The sequence below is a fragment of the Anopheles aquasalis genome, chromosome 2 (assembly GCF_943734665.1).
Source record: "Anopheles aquasalis chromosome 2, idAnoAquaMG_Q_19, whole genome shotgun sequence".
NCBI lineage: Eukaryota > Metazoa > Arthropoda > Insecta > Diptera > Culicidae > Anopheles > Anopheles aquasalis.
The window spans coordinates 48,350,001-48,370,602 of NC_064877.1; the positions used below are offsets into that span (position 1 = coordinate 48,350,001).

Genomic DNA, 20,602 nt, shown 5'->3' on the forward strand with positions numbered 1-20,602 from the left:
AGGCTCCCGGACCTCCGATCACGCATGATGATGACCGATTGGTGTGCGCGGGATAGAGGTGGTGGCAGTAGCGGATAACTTGCTGCCGCCGCCGTCCGTTTTGTTCGATGCATTTCTCGGCGATCGCTTTCAGTTTGACTGTGGAGACCACCGAAACGACCATCGGCATCGGGATGGGTTTATTTAAATTATGATAAACGATTCGGTTGTTTACTTTTTACTTCTGCGTTTCTGCTGTTGTTGTGGTTTGTTGCTCGCTGGTCGCTAGTCGATCGAGACGGACGGTTTAGGAGTGGTCCGGGCTAACGGCATGTCATGGTTGATCAGGCGCAGACCGGTGGCACGACATTCTCTCTCTTTCTCTATGTTTTCGAATGTAAAAAGTGAAAACCTTCCTTGGATTCCTAATGCGTGGATCTAGGGGCGTTGGTATCCGTGTGTTGCTTCCGGTGGTTTAGAGTTCATTTGATAGTTAAGGTGCATTCCATCATAGTAGACAATTCAGATGAATATGGTTAGGTAAATAAATTTGCCCGATACGTCATTGTGCAACTCCTAATAATATATAATCCTAATAATTGTTTTGACGTAATCGATAACGCTCTAACTGATCGATGTGATTTGATCCTTGTAGCAAAGAAAGGAAGCTAATAGATTGGTTTTTAATAGCGAACAGGTTTGAAGGCTGCTTGCCTGATATTTGGAGCTCGATCATCGGAAAAATATTCTACTGATATGTAAATGTTACAAATGAAATTTGACCAGTAAATGCTAGTTTATAAAAAAGGAAAGCACAGAATTGAGCATTATAGACCTAGACTCTGGACCTATAAAACCAGAGTTATTTGTACTTTTGATGGAAATAGACTGATGAGGCATTAATTAGAAGGATTCTTGTTGTCAATTGAGCGAAAACAACAATTATTTTAAACATATTTCCATCGAGGATTAAACATTTCGAGATTTAACAACTAGTCCATTCTCATTGATCGGTATTTTTTTTAAACACTTTTGAATGGCATTTTTACTCATCGGCGCTTTAGCAGTTTCCTTTTAAAAATTAGAAACAGATGTTCAATTTAAGGAACTTATTAGCAGCCATGAGTAGATTATGCTGTGTTGCAATTGATTGCATTGTCGCGATACCACTTATCATCTTCTCGAAACCAGTTCTTAAGCTCTCCTTTAAATAAATACTTTGGTAATTTATCTTGCCCACTTAATATTTTTACAAACTTTAGTATTACTCGTTGGACTGGTGTCCTTATACACCTTTTGAGCAGGAAACCTGATAGTTTTTCAGCCAATTTTAAAAAATAAACCTGTTTTGTTTAGGTTATTCTATGCCATTTATTGTGCCATACTCAAAATATGATATCGATCAATGACCGCCTTTATTCGACATACAAAAAGAGGCTCTTTTTCGGGCATTTTACTTTGTTTTGACAACATTTAGCGAGTTATTTTGGCAATTTCAGCTCCAATATTTGCTCTAAGTTGTTTCATAGTCTTCGGTTTGTTGGCATAAACCTTGTTTTTCAAATAGAACCACAGAAAAAAAAAGCCAGCGCCGTCATATGCGCCCAACGAGGATTCACCATCCATTGCTCGACCGCAGCTTTCACTATTAACCGATTATTTTCAATGTAAAGTGTGACAATTTCAGTCCGCTCATTTAACGTGAAGTGATGCATTACTAAAATGGCATAGACTGAAGTTTCAGAAACTGTCCTATTTGCCAAAATCGACTGAAAAATGACAGAGGTAATCAACTTTAAAATAGGATACTTCCTGATGGCGCACTCTGTACATTTTACCATTTTTGCTTTAATCAACTAATGCGAAAAGGTTAGCGTTTATCATTATTTTAAAATCGATCTAATAATACTAGTCTGAATTGCAGAGCTTACTTGTACCTGAAACAGCATTGTTATCACTTCCTCAATTCCCTGCGATAAAGCAATAGAAAGAACCCTCTAACATGTCATACGACACCACATAAACACTAGAGCACCCCCACGTACGTTTGTCACTTTCCTCTCATCTGTGGAACAATTACCTCCAAAAACCCCCTGCGCCGTACGATGAACTGGAATACAGTTTTCCACTCGGTGCGGTGCACCGTGAGGATCAATTACCTTCACCATCATCATACCGGTGGTGGCCTTTAAGGTTCCAAAGACCAGCGGTATCTGTGGGTCCTCCACCACCGACCAGAAGCCTTTGTCGGTTTCGATTCCAGACAACCAGAAAGGTTTGCAAATTATCACCAGTAATTACCGCGCGTGAGGGGCCCGCGTGAGTGAACTGTTCCGAGCGCACCACCGGGCAACTGGCGGCGCAATTAGCTAAAGCCTCATGCCAAAGGTCTTGAGTAAAGGCGGCGGGGGACCTCCGCCGCCCTCTCCTCTTGCAACGGTGGTTGGGAGCAAGATTGATTGGCTGCACTTAGCGGTTGCGCAGCTCGCGCGCGGTTATCAATCCATGGTGTGCAGAACGGGCCACGACTCAACAGATAACAATCTTGCGCTCTTAAGCGATTGCTTTCGCCAATCGCTTTCGGTTGGTGGATTACTGATGGATCCAGACTAAAGGCCTGGCTAGGATGAAGCCCTTTTTTTTGAAGCTATTTCGGAAGCGAATACTCTGCCACATTGCGCCAGCCATCAGCAACCAGCACACCTCTCGCAATCTCGTGATTTTGATGGTGGAACCTTTTATCTCCCGAACCACGAACCATGAACACCACCACTCCCCACCCCATGTCCTTCCACTTTCAAACTCCCTTTTCCCTATTACACAACCGCATTAGAGAGGAAGGGGAGGGGTGGTGGCTTTTTATAACTTTATAACCAACCAGCCATAACCCATAATCACTGACGGTCGGACTGCCGTGAGATTGCCCTTTTCGGTTGCGGCGTTGATCGCGATGAGTAGCGACTCCAGACTCCGTTGCGTTCTCCCTAACAAGTCCGACAAGTTGGAAAGAAAGGGCCACGGCCTGGTGAAGAAGAGCCAACTGGCCGGGAGATGAATCAAAATTCCTCATAATAATCAATCGCCACCACGATTAATGATGATCCTCGATCTCTTCTCCTCCACTCGAACGCTGGACTCTGCCGCGAAGAGCGTGTCTCAAACCTAATCGCGATCAAAGGTTTTCTCATAACATTTAGCCTCGGTCCCGGTGCAGACAGGCAGGCTGGTGGATGGCTGGCAGACTGCTGGAGGAATTGTGATGATATCGACGCCATTTAATGTCGGCGCTCCTGCGACACAGGCCTGGCGTGGCATTACAACTGCAACTGCAATTGGCCGCGCTGTAACCGGGGAAAATCGTTTCGCGCTTTCCTTCTCCGATTCCATCCCGGTGCCGGTACTGAGGTTGATTAATGGCGACAGCGTGAGCTGAGTGGCGGCGCACCGGGAGGAATGTCTCGGGTTCGGTTGCAAAACTCCCTCCTCCCAAATTGATGCCGATGCGGTTGCTCGAGCGCGCGCTCGTTCCGGATCAAACAGAGCAGTCTGGCCGCGGCCGTGGCGCGCAAAACGTTTTCATTCCATTTCTCTCCGTATCGGGCTCGGTTAATCTCGATTGTTGTGTGTTGCCGTTGTTTGTTGGCCGCCGGAGAGGTGAAGCGCAGAGTGCAGCAGCCGTTTTCAACCGTTTGCCACCAAAATAATGCTTCGTCTGGTGCCGTGTTCTGGCTGTTTCCGCTAGTGGCGCACAGAAAAGGAGCGGTAACGCGAAGCGAATTATGAAACCAAAACCACGGGTCCTGCAGCGTGCGCATGCAAAATGCACTCGGTGCTGTGGCGGAGGATGGAAATGAAGTTTTTATGATAAAAGAAAAAGGGAAGCGAATCAGAAGAAGAAGAAGAAGCTGTTGCGCTCGACAAAACCTCCTGGTGGCGCGGGAGGTTAATGCGGAATTCATTTTCACGCTTCACAAAACACGAATCATTGTTTTCCAATAAGCATCGCGTTGCGCTGCAATTTCGCCGCATACTTCGGAGTGGTAGACAGCAGCAGCTCTCTCTCTGTGGTCCGTGCAAAAGGTTAAATTGTTAACAACAACAAGAGTGCGGACCGTGGTCCAAGCAGCACTCGTCGTTATGGTGATATCACGTTAAAATGACGGTAGACAACCGTTGGACTTTGGTTGGTTGGCAATTGGGGATTGGTTTCGAATCATTGCCCTGCGTGCTCGCCTCTCCTGGGCCTATTCCTGTTCCTGTCGCTTGTTTCCCTTTTTGCCCTCTTCACCTCCCTCCTATTTGGTGTGAATTATGGCGGAGAGACCACGAATGAAATCCTCGCGTGAACAACTTTGAACCGCCCGGTTCGGAAATGAGGTTTGAAAATTGATTTGCAAACGTGCGGCGCATGGCCAGGGTATGCAAAGTGGTAATCCCGAACCGTACAACGATGCTCTCACGACGCAGAAGTGTGGCCGGGAATGGAACGATGTCAAGGAGCGGAGTCGAGAAGGGCCCTTTCGCCACACGCCTTTAAAGCGCGAAAGCACAGAACTGCTGCTGCTGCTACTTCTCTGTAGAGTAACGGTTGAGCGATCACCACCGATCGGAAGTGGTCTTGCGGTGTGGTGTTCGTTCCCCCTGAAACTAGTCGCTCCGACGAGTCCGAAGATGATGTTAACTCATTCGCCTCATACCTCAGTTCTCCACACTCATACACGTGCGATCGTGTCGTGCCACCAGCCAAAACGCATGTAAAAGTGAACGTTGTTGAGGATGCGATCGGCCTGCGACTGATGGCCCCAAATTGGCCAAACGAACCACCCCACGAACCAGCGAAACAACGAAAGTTTATGCTGGCTGGCGTGCTGTCAAATAAATCTTGAAAATTTATTAGCCAATACCTCCACCACCCACCCCCTATTAGTGCTCTTTCCTCGAGAAAAAGAGAGAGAGAGAGGAGCACTCAACTTAGGAGCGGGATTAGACAAGCGGCCCGGCGATTGACTCGATCGTGTCGTCGTGTCGTACTTTCTTCTACCGTTCAACGGTTGGGTTCTACGTGGTCTCGTTACACGTGGGCAGAGACGGGAGGATGTTGTAGAAATTAGTTTCACTTTTATCGCTTTTTGCAAGCGCTGATTTGACGCAAAAGACAGCAGCCAACGGGATGCCATCGAGGCACAGAAGCTAACTCGCTTCAGTTCGAGGTCCGTCAAGCGAATTATGGATTCGTTACCGTTCACGTGGCGATCGTGAGAATCTGTCTGGCCCGGCCGGCCAGCCCACCCCATTCCCTTCGGGGACAGAAGGTTCGTCGCCACGGCATTGAAGTCTTCTGTAGCGGAACCGACTACCGATCGCGCAGCGGCAGAAAAGACGCAATCTTTGGTAAATTAAAATATTTCCGAAATGTCCTTCGACCATTCCGCAACCCCCCGTTCAGTTTTCGGATGCTTTATCAATCAACGATTTTTGTGCTTTCGACGCCGCTGCGGAGAGAGGCAAGTGCCAAGGTAGTACCGGACCGGTGGCCTTGTTAATTGATTGTTTTAAATTTTGTTTACATAGCCGCGGCCATCAGTGTGCGTGCCTGGCATGATCGCGAACCGTGGGATTTCGAAGTCGTCGCCAAGATGGTGGTGATCGCGATCGTGCTCGAGTGAATGGAGCATGATAGATGGTGGTACAGATATTATGATAATAATTTCGATTCCATTCCACTCGGCAGTGCGGCTCGACGACGACGACGACGACAACGGTTTCCCTTCCGTTCCGTTGGCATTCGTCTGTGTGGCGTTATGTGCCTGCCCGGCGGACCTTGGCGATCGAGCGATCGAGCAAGAATGTGTTTTGCTTTTACCTGGGCGCCCTTCGAAGAATGTCCAACTGGCGACATGGCACGGAACGGCACGGCACTTGACATTGACCGGCGGCATCGGATTGCAGAGATGCCGCCGGTGACGTTAAGAGGTTTGGCACTTTGCGCGCCGCACTGGGAAGCGGCTTAAGGCGCCTAAGCTTGAAATCGAAACTGACCTTTCTGTGCGGGGTGCGCAATCGATGTGCGGCGGTTGTGTAAACATTCCCGATGGCGGGAGGGTGGGAGGGGGCACCTTCACTCTCATTCGGTCGTTTTGTTGGATGTAATCTGTAATGGTAATTGGGGATCTCGGATCGGATCGGTATTGGTGGCCATTTTATGAGCGCATCATTTAGCTGCTAAGCTAAGGTGCATAAATGCTTGTCGATCAATATAGATCAGGATTCTGTGAACAAGACAAACATACATCTCATCAGCAAAAAAGGACTCTTTTGGTAAAAAAAACAATATCTACATCTATAAAAAATGCATAATTTCAGGGGATATTTTAATTATCTAGGAGGAGGAGAGGGTAACAGGAATGTATTTGACACGTCATTGCTCCTTTTCCTTTCCTCTACTCCCTTTCAAGATAATTTTTAATTTCCGGACCATTTATTGAGCTATTTAGCAATTTATTTTCGATTACTAACTCCTGAAACTATGCAATTTGATAGTGATATAGATATTGGATATTTCCGTGCAGCTTTCACTTTCGGGAAACCTCCTGGAACTATGAGGACTCGAGGAGTCCCATGATCTCTAACAGAAGAAGTTAACTGTAAATGGTGAAGTCTAACATCTGCTGGCCCTGCATCGATCTCGTTTAGAGCCATGTTTTGCCAACACGACAATCTGTTTCCGCTCGTCGTCATCGTCGTCGCCGGCATGTTGGACGATTTGTTACGTGCCATTCCTCGTGATATCATTGACACTCCGGGCCCCAAGCACCCGGATTTTGGACACGAAAACTAATGATTATCTCGCGCGTTTTTCACACCAACGAAAGTCAACTTACTACCGGCCATCGCCTGTGCCCGAGTTGATGGTGGAAAGTGATTGATTATGTGCAGAGTGTTGCTGCTGCTGCTGCTGGTGGTGGACCATTCAGTGGCAGTCAGGTGACGCAGCACGTGATAGCAGAGCAGTAGCTGGTCGCACCGCGCGATGCTGCTTCGCTGAGCATTGTTCCGTGCGCCAAACGATCGCCAAGTGATTAATTGCGAACGATTCACGATTCGGGGGGTTTTTTTAGGCAAAGAAATTGGCCACGGGGGGTCTTGGACTCGGTAAAAGCTAATATTTATTAGGAAACAATGGTTTTAAAGGGGTGTTGCGCTGCGCAGTTCCAGTGCCGCCCTGCCGTGGTGCGAATGCCACTCGCAATAAAAATGTCCATCAAATGTCTGCTTCCTGCTTGGTGGCTACCTCTCCGATCCCCATCTCGCTTCCCCAGCTTAATGCTTCGGTTGTCCTCGGGGCATCTCATAAGCAGAGCATAAATTTGTTGCGAAAGATCCGCCCAGAGAGAGAGAGAGAAAGAAAGAGAGTTCGTGCTGGTCGAAAAGTTGAAAAAAGAAATTTAAGTTTTCCCACCCGGCCGCCAGGGCTCCTCTTCCTATCTCTCCAGCTGTCTGACAGGGGCCACCACCGGTCAGTGTTGAGTTGATGGATGTCGCAAGATTAGCGTCCAACTCTCGCCCTCGACCAAAGCTGGCGATTTCGGTTGGATCGCTGTTTGGACCAATTTCGATCCATCCAGCCATCCATTCGTTTTCACTTAATTTAATTAAACAAACACCACGGCCTCGTGTCACGTCGCTGCTACTCCCGGTTTCCCCCCGGTTGACCGCCTGGCTTCCGGATCACGGGGTGGTGGGTTGATCACGACGTGGCGGCCAACGTGCTTGTCAACGTCGTCATCTCGTCAGCTGCAGATAATCTGCAAATCTGTTTCGCGTCTATTCGTTGGTCTTCGCGCGAACACACCTTAAAGACGCGTTGAAAATGTTATTAAAAACCGCAAAACTGCCCCCGGAACTACTGCAAACCATGCCAAAACAATGGAATCTCGATCGCATCGCTTCACAACCGGACAATCTTTTATGGCGGGCGCTATTCCGAAGGAAGTTTTGGGGTAGAGTTTAACAACAACAAACCCTCGTCGTGGATTCGGGAATTGTAATTCCATTTTTTCGTTCGTTTTTCGATTTCACTAACGCCGATGCGGCTCGATGATGGTGGTGTAATGATGATGACGATGATCATAATCGTGTGATCATCGCGGTGTAATGAAATGTGTGAGAAATTTTAATTGGACAATCCACCCGTCCGTTGGACCCGTTGGGTGGCTAAGTGGATTAGAATTTTAGATTTTTATCTAACTCGGGCTCGGGAGGGGTTGTAGCCGTGGTTTGATTGAATTGTTAATGGTGCCCGTGCTGTCATGGGTAACAATGAACATTCCTTGGTCCAGGTAACAATTTGGTAAGAAATGTGCAGCCAGCGACGAGCAACATGCTGCTGGAGTTGCTGTTTTGTTCTGGCATCTCCACTGGACACTGGAATGTATTTTATCGTTCTTTGTGTTGTTTTTTAGTGTAGCGAGCGAGTGGAGCGGAATGTGAAAACATTAGAAACATGATCGTTGCGAGCGATGCGATCAGCAGGAAACGCTTCAGCTGCTGATGTTTTATGCGAGCAAATTTAGCGATGCGCTCACTCCACGGAACCTGTGCTCTCCTGCCAAATGGCCAGCATTAATTCTCTGGCGTCGTTTGTTAGTAAATTAAAAAACCTTTAATTTCACTTCTCCTACGGCACATCTTCGCAGAGCGCAAATGAATCACCGAAACCGAGTGCCATGTTTTTAGCCACCGATCGCGATCGTGCTCCCGGAATCGAGCGTCCGTTCTAACGGTTCTCTCCCTGGGTTGGCCCTTATCACCGGGAAACCATCACCGGGAAGAGAAATTATAAAAAATAAAACACAGTCCAGCGCGCTAATGATGCAAAAATGGTGGCGATAAAACGATGGCCCCAGAGGCGCGCGCTTCTGCTCGTCGTCGTTGCCGCTCGGTCGCCAGATATCGATCAGAACGAATTGATAGCCATCATTCACTGGGACACCGAAAGCCCGGTCCGGTGGAGCATAAATAAATGACCAATTGGTGGCGGTGTGGAACGGTCGGTTCCCACCGGATCGGATCAGGCGAATCGTCCTCGTAAAGCAGCCCCAGAACTAGAAACAAATAAAAACAAACAAACGGCCTAACGGCAACTAAGGCCAATGATGGTGATGATGATGATGATGATGAGGAGCCAATAATGCTAAACCGGATCACACCAGGGAGGGAGAGAGAGCGAGCGCATGGGCAATACACGGCCACGATCGCACTTTTTATGGATGTAATCCAATTTTCGCCATTCGCGCGGCGAAGTTTGTAGCGTTGGGCCCAGAGCATAATTAATTGGGTGATCGAACACCCAATGATCCATCGTAAATGCCCCCCGCAACTTCCTTGTCCAGGGATGATCGTCGTGTGTGCCACTCTTTCTCTCTCGCTTGTTTTTGTTTCATTGGCACCGGCTAATGATTAATGCTGGCCTAAGCTACGCTGGCCTCTAGGGCCTAGACTTTCACCGCCCTAATCAAATTAGCCAAATCGGCGGTATCGCGGGCTGATCGAGTGAAAGGATTTGGAGGGGCCACTCCAAGGATGGTGACCAGAGTTTTCGTGGAACCAGGTTTGCCAACGGAGCTGCTCCTGCCACCACCAGTGCCAATGCCGGTGCCAATTTATTATTTCGATCTTATCGCGGTTGACCCACGCTGATCATAAATTATGTAGAAAGTCAAACACACTCGCGCAGCCCAATTCTCCCGTCGCGATGCTTTACGGTGGAGCGGCATCTTCGAGGGCTACGAGATGTACAAGCGCGCCACTAATCCACTTATAAAATGGAAGAAGACGAAAGAACTTGAATGATATGCGGGGCCAGCATTGGCCAGCAAGTGGCAGAGGCAGAGCAGAGCAGAAAGATGCCAGATTCGCGTGTGTCTCTCCCTCGTGTCGTGTGATCTGTTCGCAACTGTCAATCCCAAAATTTACAACAAACACACCGTAGAAACCGTTAATGTCTCTGGTTGCGAAGAATGAGGGCAGCATCAGACTGGATCCGTCGGTGACAGGCTCGATCCGACGGTCGGACTAACACCACTGTACGTGTACGTGTCGTGTGGCGTACGATCTGGTGAACTCCTCGGGGGAAGAAATTGCAATGGGATTAAGGGGAGAACCTTCTTTTTCTTCCACTGCCACAGAGTCAGCAGAATGTGCTCCGGGTCGAACTCGATCCCGGACCTGGCGTGCATCTCTACCACGCGCGGTGTTCTTCTGGAGCGTGTCTCGTGCGAGACAAGAATTATGGTGGACCGCCATGGTGCGCCACACTACATGCGCCGTACTTGTGTCGTGATCGTGTTTGCGCATAGATATCGTAGCATTAGCTCTCTCTCCCTCTCGCGAGCGCTTTCAGACAAGTGCAGACGCTCGAGGTTCGCTCGACGGTTTTGCTGCAATCATATCACTACGCTGTGGCGGCCCTTGCAGAAGAACGTGACCGAAATTAATCTCCCGCTAATTGAAATCTAATTCCCTTGTTGGCCGCACCATAACCTGGAGTTCGTGCAGCAATGCACCTGGGCGCACCAGGACCTGACCTACACCTGAAGGAAGCCGAAGCCGAAGAGGGCGAAAGGTGGACCCCGGGTCTGGTCAAGGAAGAGTAATTTATGATCGCTGTGGATCGCATTACCTCTAGGAGGAGCTGAACCCGGAGCTGGAGCTGTGGAGCTGGAGTTGCTGCTGAACTGCTTCAACCCAAAGGTCAACTACGCGGCCCCAGCCCCGGACGACGATGGCTCTTTGTTTTTGTAAAATCGTTTCATCCTCGCTGTTATTGTTGTTGCTCGTGGCACTCGCTCTCTGACCTACATTCAGATCCTCGAGGATATCCCTTCAAAGGCAACGGCGTAGAGGACTGTCGAGTAGATCGATCGATCGTCATGGAAGAAAGAAGAAAAAGGGGAGGGATGAAAGTTGTTTACATTCAAAACTGACAAAATATTCGCGGAAGAAACGGCGCAACAGCCCAGCGCACGGTGCTGGCGAATGATTTATTGTTCGTCCGCGGATGGTATTGGATGGGAATTGTAACAACGCGCCACGATCGCCTCCCACTCCGACGACTCCAGTTCGAGTGAAGGGAGGGCAATGTTTTGGGTCTCAGTTCAAATATCAATCGCCGCCTTGGGATCCGCCATCTACCGGCCGCCCATGTACCGGGCGTGTCCGTCCGGCGTGGCTGGCTGGCTGGCTTTCGGTGCTGCTTCCTGCTGGGCCACATGAACTCCTCACAGCAGGTGCTGCTGCCAAGTGCTTGGATTGCTGGCTCGCTGGCCTGCCTTAGACTTCCCCTCCGGCCATCATCTTCAACGTTGGTCTTGTTTGCAAATTTGAAAAATCGATTGTTCACAACGGTTACCACTCGACGGAACTTCTTTCGTTCCCTCTCTCTCTTTTTCGTTGCGATTCCACATGGAGCGGAGATTGATGTTGCGATCGTAGCTCGATCGGATATCGGGGGTCCACCATCGCGACGTCCCACCTGCATTCGAAAGCAGAGCAGAGCGTGTACGGTGGTGTTCGGCAACTTTCTAACTTCTACCTCGGCGAATCCAGGAAGTGGAGAACCGTAGCGCGCTCCCCGGACACACTTGCGGCACTTTGGAGTGCCCTCCGGAAGAACTCCTCCCTTTTCGGGGGAACCAAGGCGTGGTGGGATTTAAATGGTAGATTAAGTCTCATTAATAAATCCTTCCCCATAGTGTCCCGCAACAGCCCAGAGGCCCAGCTGGTTAATTATGCCAATTCAGCTCCACACATCACGCGCGACTCCATATGAGGTCGCTCCAGTTAGAGCTCCATCCACAGTGATTCACATCATATCGGGGCTTTAGTTTTCCGGTTCCCTTTACTTACCGCCACACTCTCACTCACACACCATCTTTTTCTTCTTCTTCTTTACTTTTGCAGATTTGGCAGCGATTCGTAAGATACTGGAGAACGAAACGGGAGGCGCCCTCTGCCCGAGCTGTCAGATGCCGTTCGATAAGGGCAAGAAGAGGAAGCTGATCGATGCCTGCGGCCACGAGCGGTGCTACTCGTGCATGTTCCGCAACGAAGCCTGTCCGCACTGTCTGGCGCAGAGCCGTGGTGGCACGGCAACACACCAGTCCGGGGTTCAGCAGGTTCAGCGCACCGGGATCATGCATCAGGCGGACATTGATAACGGTAAGCCCAGGGTGTTTGGGAGTTTGCAGAAGAATTGTGTTTTGTATTTTTCAATCATCATGCCAGTACATGGAGTTGTTGACTTATTGTGAAGTTATAGACTTACTGAAGTTGTCAAGACCACTAGGACAATATTGTCCAAATCAAGTGAAGTCAATATCCATTCATAATCAGTTTAGTTTCTCCTTGTCCAGATTATAATATATTAGCGATAAATGCGTGAGATAGAACCGTCACATTTACGTGCGCTTCTCCGATTTTTTGGACCTGAATCCTGGTTTCTCCAAATTTCTGGGACCAAAATCTCATATTGTGGATGGTAGAACATAGAAAGTACATTGGTCTATATTCTTATATTTTAGACGACATCTTATAGTTTGATAACTAAAAGGTTGAAGTTCTAAAGATATTACAATTCTGAAATTGTAGACTTTATATAACCGCGGATGAACAGTAACAAAAGGTTCTATTTAACAAATAGCAACTTCCTGCAGGACACTAGACTTGAACTGAGTAGTTCCAGTTATGTTCGAGAATTCCTTCTCGTGTTTCCGAATGTGTGGAACTAGCAGCTACACTTGTTGGAGACAGAGTCTATACTTGATGAAACTTGAATTACTTCATTTAGACAATACACGTTGGATACTGGATATTACTTTAAACCGAGAGGAACAAAAAACAACAAAGCCAGTATTCCCTCCTTAATGGTCCGAATGGATTGTAGTTCAATCCTGCAAAACGAACCACAGGACTTCATCGCTCCATCAATTTCCACTCCATCGATACTCACTCACTGACGGCGTACAAGATCACCTCGATCGCCGTTCTCAATGAATTGCCCGCCATCAGTGCCACAGTGATGTCTTCGAGTGTCCCAGTACCCTAGTTCCTCCTCATCACTCCTTAATCGACTACCGCAGTCATTACCGCCCGTCCCTCAACGTTCATTTGGCGTCCTCCTGCGCCATTCGGCGAAGCAAAAGTGATCAAAAGTGAATGCTTGCCGTTGCGCGCGATTAAATCGAAGCAAAATATCTTTATTACCTCACTTTCGGGTTCGGGATTTTGAGTCCTGTTAACACCTCTCCCGATCATCAGCAGTGCATGTTGCTCGGTGTTGCACCTGCACCACAGCTCCGGACGCCGCCTCCCGGACACCGCTTCCTTTCTCCTCCACCGTTTGCATCCATCACGAAAGACGGATGGATGGACGTGAGTGTCGGGCGGCAAACTCCCTTTGAACTGTCCGGGGTTTTTGTTCGGCCAATCAAACCGCTGCATAGCCCCATCGCTCGTAATTGGGTCGTCACCGTGGCCTTGTGCCGTCACCATCGTCGTCGTCGTGGTCGTTTGCTCGATTCTCCATCGCCGTGAACATGAATCCCGCCAGTTGACACCTATCCCTATGGTTGACTGATGAACTTTTCGATCGTTTTCGCACTCTCCAATCCCCGCTCACGCAACCTTTCCCTCCCTCCCGGTTTGATACTCGATATCCTGCGCCCAGGATTAGTATCGGTTAATTACGGAATCGGAATCGGCGCACAACGAATCTGATTGGTCGGGAAGGGTGCGAACACCTCGGAACACGGACACGTGGTCCAGACGGTCGTCAGTTTCGTTTTCTCGCTGGCGCTCGCTGGCCTCGGCGTCACTTTCCGTCGACATTATGACAATTCATCGACGGAGGAGTGCGAGTACCAGGCCCCGGGAAAGGCGGAAAAAGGAGGGACTGTGGGTGCGAGGGATGGAAATTAATTTCGCGTTTTATTTCCTCGATGCTCGATGACGCCGACCAGATAAGAGAGAGAGGATTGGTGGTGGTGGGACGCGTTTTATGAGCTGCATTTACTTTTCTTTGCGCAATCTGCGTGCACCGTTAAAGCGCGCTTGACCTACTGCGCGCGCTCCCCACGTTGGTTGATCAAGTGTCAACGCTTTTGATGCCGAGATATGAGTTGGCTGACAAGGGGCTGGAACCCAGCCCAGTCTTTTTCGGTGAACTTTTGCGCGAAACGCACTTTTTTGCGTCGAAATCAAAGTACCAGAGGTGGCAGGGGGGGAGGGGGCGCCTGGCACTGGACCTGCGGTATTGACGTGGTTCCATCGTTTACGACGCGAGAGAGAGAGAGGCATAAAACTTTTAATTTGCCAGCCGTTAAAATCAACCCAACATAACATGCACACATATACACACGTGGTGGTGGTGATCGTTGGGTGGGCTATGGACTCCCCTCTCGAGGACGAGTACAGTAGCTAAAGTGCTATAGTTATAGCGCTTCTGTGCGGTCGAAAGAATGATTTTTCTTGTTTTTTGGCTCTCCTCTCCTCTTGTCCCAATAACGAGTCGACGAGTGAGCGTCCATCCATCCATCCATCCGACATTCGACCGCAACGCGACATTTGTGCAATTAGCGCTCGGATACGTTTCAATTTAATTACAGAAGCGCTCATGGCCGTGTTGGTTTGTGTTCTAAATCTTTTACGCGCGGGAATGGTAACGACCGCCCGCCCGGTGACCTTTCCCCTGGATGGTATTTTGATTCGTTCGATTCGTTCGTTTGTCACAGCAATTTAAATAGCCCACTCGCTCCACGCTCATCCTTGCCAAATAAGGCATAATAATGAAATCATATGCGATGTTTCACTGGCAAACAGGACGAGGATAAGATAATCGGACGCGCGCGATCGAATGTACATGCCGGCTGTGATCGTCGCTGGAAGGTCGTCCGAAAAGTGGCTCCGAATTTGATACACAGGGCAAGCATATTCCAATTTATGATGCAAATAAATTGGCCGATTTGCTCGTCCGTCAGATCGAGTTTTTGTGCGATAGAGACCATTGGTCACCGTCTTGTTCCTGTTCCGTTCTTTCAAGCATCTCTTCCTCGCAAATAATCCATTTATCCATTCAACCCACGCTCACACACATATACGCACACGTTGATAGAGAAATGGATTGTAATCTGTTAGCCATTGACTACTCGCTAACAAGGGGCGGCAGAGGAGGTCGGTAATCAATGGAATGAACGAAAGAGCTCACTGCGAACTCGACAAGCGACGAACCTGAGCACCGGCATCACATGGTCACAGTGTTGGATCGCTCGCGCCCCCTCTCGCTCGCTTTGCGGCTCGCTTCTGTTCAGTTCGCTCGTAAATTATGAGATTTGTGCGAAATTTATTAATCCGATCGTCACGTGTGTAAGACCGGCAGCTCCTGGAGGGGGAGCGTACCTGGGAGAGCCCCAAAGCCTTCCTTATCCAAGCCACCAGCTTGTCACGTCTTATTTACGGGATTTCTCCTTTCCCACTCCCAGCGATGCCAGGAGTGGTGGAGCGCGCACGGCCAGACGCGATCGTCGTTTTTGCGGATCGCGATCGTTACTATCGGGCTCGAAATCGACCGCTCTGAGTCGAGACGACGATCATCGAACCGTCGATTTCACAAAACAGAACCACACAAATCTGTAGCGATGTACATCACACAAATCTGTAGCGGAACGCAATCTGTAGCGATCGTGAGTGACACATTGATTTATGTGTGGCTGTGTGCTTTCGGGGTCCAAAACACTCATAACTCGCCGCTCAGGGTCACAGCGCAGGGATAACGGGATGCAGACCACTTGCACTCGCGATCGCATCACCACATATCTGCATCCTGCACCGCGCATTGCTGATAGTCAATTTGTAAAAAGCATTCCAACCGTCGCCCCGCTTGGAAGGGAAGGGATTTTCAGTTTTGTAAATGGACTTTTTACTAAATGACGTCCAGGTGGGAAGGAAAGGGGATAAAGGGCCTTTCCATGCGCCGCTTTTCGAGCTCCACTCTGGCGGATTTTGTCGTGAGGAATGAAAACGGCGACACGCAACAGAGACGCACATTCGTTCCGGCTTTCGTTCCGGGCTCCGCGAAGCTTTCGGGCCTCCCCCGAAAAGTGATGACTATCATTTGGGGGCCATCCCCCCCATGCACCATCATCTCGCGGTGGAACGTGTGGCGCGTGAGCTACGGTGGTTGCATTTGACATTTCCCTTTGTCCGTCCGTCCGTCTGTCTCCGTCGGCCACGGACGCAGACGCGCTTCCCTTTCCGAGTCTCGCGCTACATTGGGTGTGTAATCGGGTGTCATTCAGTCGTGAAAAACCGATTTCCAAAGATTTATTTATTGGTCGATCGTGGCCCGTACCCAACCCGGTTGTTCGGTTGATATTTATTTTGTTGACGCATTTAGTTTGCCATTTCGTTGCGCTTGATTTAACATCTTTCTCGGCGCAGAGAAGAGGCCCCTCAGAGGGCCTCTCTGTGGCTGTCTCTGGTAGGTGTTACGGACCCACATTCACGACAACGAACGGTTTTCACGGATCATTACCCGTACGGCGGTTACGTTATGGCATACGATGGCACACCATTTCGTGAAAAAAGACCCTGAGAAGGGTGAGAAGCTTCTGGAAGCAATTTTTGGTTTTCGATTTTATGCTCCATCGTTGTTCCAGCCCCCCGAGGGGGGGCACCCCAGAACAGTTAAATCTCCTGCAGCAACAACGTGCAGCGTCCATATTGCGCCGTGCGCGGTGCCACCACCATTTACATGTCAAGACATCTGACGAGATCATCGTCATCGAATGACTAGAGTGACCTCATTTTGAAGCCCTTTTTTTTCTTCCATTTTTTTTTTGCTGTCCTTCGGGTGGCAAGTGTGTGCGAGAGCAGATTTGGCGTGCAATTGGCCAGCACTTACCAGCGGGTCAGCAAGGCCCTCCACTTAACCGTTTACCGTTTTTGTAGCAAAGAACACCCCGTTCTTCGCATAATAAACGTCCATCCGAGACATCAGAACGTACGATTACCGCCGCTAGAACCACGGTGCGGCATCGCCGACACGATGTGGACACACACCGTGTAATTAATCTGTGGAAATGTGTGGCAGCATTTTCCGAGAAGCGAATCATAGCATATGGAGTGTAAGTGAATGGCATTCACGTAATGCGCACTGTGTGCTGTGAGTGCTTAAAGGCTTGGCCCAGGTAACGAGCACCCTTACCGAGCATAAGACAGTGTGCACTCCACACTGCGCTTGCGGCACACAACAGCACTGTTTCTTTGCTCTCCGGTCCGCTTCAGGGGTTCTACTTCCATCGTTACAGTCAAGTAAACGTCGCCGTCGTCGTCGTCCTGGTCGTGGTCGTCGTGATTTGCAAGAATGTTTCATAAAATATGCTTATGCGCACCGCGAGAGCACCACTGACAGCAACCGTACGCAAATGAGAGTGCAGAACGAGCGGCCGCTGAAGCTAATGGTTTGCGAGCTCGATCTATTGGTTTCGGGTCCGCAAGTGATCTGGTTTTAGTGCTAGTCGTTCTTTGGTAGGATCGGTTTTCCGGACAGCCGCCGAGCGCATATCAACGACGAGCCCACGATTTATGAGCAAGCGGACCAAGCGCCAACCCAGGGACCTCATTGTCCCTCTCGATCTGTGGTGAGGTCGGTGTGATTGAAAGACACGTGCTCCCTCGAGGGCCCAAAAGGGGAGCGGCTGCATTATGTGTTGCCATTATGGTGAGTTCTGGTTTCTGCGCACCTCTCGGGTGCCTCGGGAGCCAGACTTGCTCGCCCATATATGGTCGCGATGCTGCTCGCGTACGGTGTGTCCCCGGGGCCGCAGCGATCAAAGCAGCAATTGTTGGTTACCAACGAGAGCGAGGAGGACCACAACAACCTTCAGCGTCCACTAATCGTATCACGGCTACTGTGCTGCTGCCATGGATGGATTGATGATTAGTAATTGTATTACCACCGAACCTGAGGCGGCGGCAACAGGCTGCTGGTTGGTTGGTTGGTTGGTTGGTTGCGAACAGCTGGCAGCCAAGACCATGGGGTCGCCATGACGACGTCGCTCGGCGATCGACTTATGAAACCCTTACCAGTGTGTGGACTTGCGAATATTGAACCAATCGAAAGAGACCGAGAGGGAATGTCAGTCGAATGAATGTCTAAATTCCGATCCAATCCATCGTAACCAATTATTAAGGTTTCGTTTGTCGGCATTTTTGCCATTTCCGCCAAACAAGAAACAAACAATCCGGTGCCACGGGCGCCAGTGGGCGGAAGGTAATTTCCCTTTCCCAACGCGGAGCCTCTTTTGTTTATTATTTGGTTTCTTTCTCGAGAGCCCATTCCATCGGCGACTGATTAGACCAACTGACAATAATACCCACTGTGGGATGTTGTAAACATCAGCTCTATGCCTCATGCATGCATTACTTCCGTTCAATAACCCTAACTCAACACATCTTTTTCACGTTGGCAAGCGGGTTTTCCATTTCACTGAGTTCCTACATCAGTTCCTGCAGTGAGAACTGTGAAACTGCGTCTACATGATAGTTGAGGGGTCCTCGGGAGATCTTTTGCTCAAAATGAGCTCAGTTTTTACTTTTCTTTTTTATCAAATAAACGTCATCGTCTAGTTGGTTTGTTGACGATAGCTACGTGACAGTTTTCACGGGCAATTTGTATGGAGGTTGGATATTTGAGAGTTCTCAAAGCGAAATTTTTCCCAGTTCTCGCTGTCGTCTAGACTCAGTTTGAGATCTTTCACTTTGATAGATTGAGAACTTGCCTACTCCATATACATCCACCATGAGGACTTTCATGTACGTGTAGAAGCTGAAATTGTTAAGAAGATCGCGAAACGCACCCGAAAAGAAATCAAGCCAATGCAAACAAATGAGTTTCTTCAGCATGACGGTGACGTTTCTGCAAGTGATTGAAAATTTAGCTCAGTTGGGCTCAGTTTGAGCAAAATTTCGCACAGTTCTCAGTGAAAACGTTCAAGTGTCGTGTAGCAACTCGGTCACAAGCGATACTCTGGAATGTGAAAACGGACAAAGGAAACTCGGGGACGAGGCACATGGCCTGTCAAGCTGTTCCGGCGCACCTTCTCGCAGAAAGCACGCTGTTTACGCAGCCTGCATTTTGGGACCAATTATATGCAAATACCATCATCATTAGGACTGCGACAAGTACGATGCACCATCCCATTCCATACACTATTATCATCATCATCATCATCATCATCGACATCGACGTTTGTTTGTTTCATCTCGATCGTTCCTCCCTTTCGATCTCGATCGACTCTCGTGCTTTTTGGGAAGCACGAGAGGCATTCTCAAATGGGGCTGATGGATGCTTAACACCTCCCGTGGACCCGTGTGACAGAACTGACAGAACAACGTGTGCCATTTGACACCTTCTCGCCGGGTTGCGATCACGACGATCAGCCAGCTTCCCCTTTTTATGCGTCTTTTAAGTGTCTCAAGCTTGGGGTTATTAGCAGTGGCGACCACCGCTTCTGGTTCGTTAACTCTTTCGCCCATCAAACACGCGCTCCAGTTTAGAAGCTCGCTCTCCCTTTCGCCATCGATCGGATGACCGATCTGCGACGGCGATCCGCGCCCCTCGCCCGCGCTTTTCTCGAAGGTGTGAAGATATTAATCGATGTTTCGATGTTCCCTCTCATTCCTCCCACAACAGATATGCTGTCCTCGAATGGTGCCATCTATCAACCGCTGAACCGTAAGATGCAGAGCGCCGGTAACAGCAGCTACGGTAGCAGCAGCCATCTAATGTCACCGCTGGGATCACCGCAGCCCCAGAATCGCTCCCAGCTGCGAACGAACGGACACTTTGCGTCGATCTATCAGGTAAGAGGAACGCACGAGATCTCCTGATCGATCCTTTCCAGGGGCACTAAAGCAGCGAAAACAAAAAGTGGGTTTATTGCTTAATTTCCCTTCCAGCGCCCCAAAAACAGGACAATGGGAATGTGTCTCTGGGTTGAGGGGGGACGTTTAAGACGATTGAGACGTTTTCGATGCTTTATGACCAACAATTTTCAGCCATTATCATAGGCCACACCAAGTAACCTTGCCAGGAGGGTGCAGGTGAACCGGGGCGACCGAGTGAGCGCAATTGATTTATGGTCTGGCCCGGCTGTTGTGCTGTTTGCTTAACCTTTATGCTTTCCGAGCACGGGGATGCAATTAAAAGCTCTTTCGCTCGTCCAAATTATACATTCGTCCTGGGGCGTCTCGTCACGATCGCGCACACCCATGCTACGATGGTGGCTCACTCACTGCTGGAACATATTTAATGCCCGATGACGACGACGACGATGACGATGAATTCGAAATTGATATAATTCATTCCCTGAAAAGACACACAGTTCAAGGCATTTGATTGACACCTCGACCGGTGACAGGTCGGATGATGATGAACTGGCGGCCACCAGTGGTAGTGGTGACTGTCCGACGAGAAGGGATTCTATTAAAAACCCACCACGATAGCACGTTCCATGGGCACAATCAACGCTAGCTGCTGGCGACGAACTGTTTAATACACCAGCCA

At 49.2% G+C, this 20,602-nt stretch overlaps 1 protein-coding gene across 6 annotated transcripts in view; it reads left to right on the forward strand.

Moving 5' to 3' along the window:
- LOC126581278 (protein TANC2) overlaps positions 1–20,602 on the forward strand; it is a 100,193-nt gene that overhangs the window by 60,636 nt on the left and 18,955 nt on the right. For all 6 annotated transcript variants that reach the window (XM_050244819.1, XM_050244818.1, XM_050244817.1 and 3 more), the window contains 2 exons: positions 11,941–12,198; positions 19,730–19,899. In XM_050244819.1, coding sequence (XP_050100776.1) covers positions 11,941–12,198; positions 19,730–19,899 — 428 coding nt within the window. The remainder of the gene's footprint in view (positions 1–11,940; positions 12,199–19,729; positions 19,900–20,602) is intronic.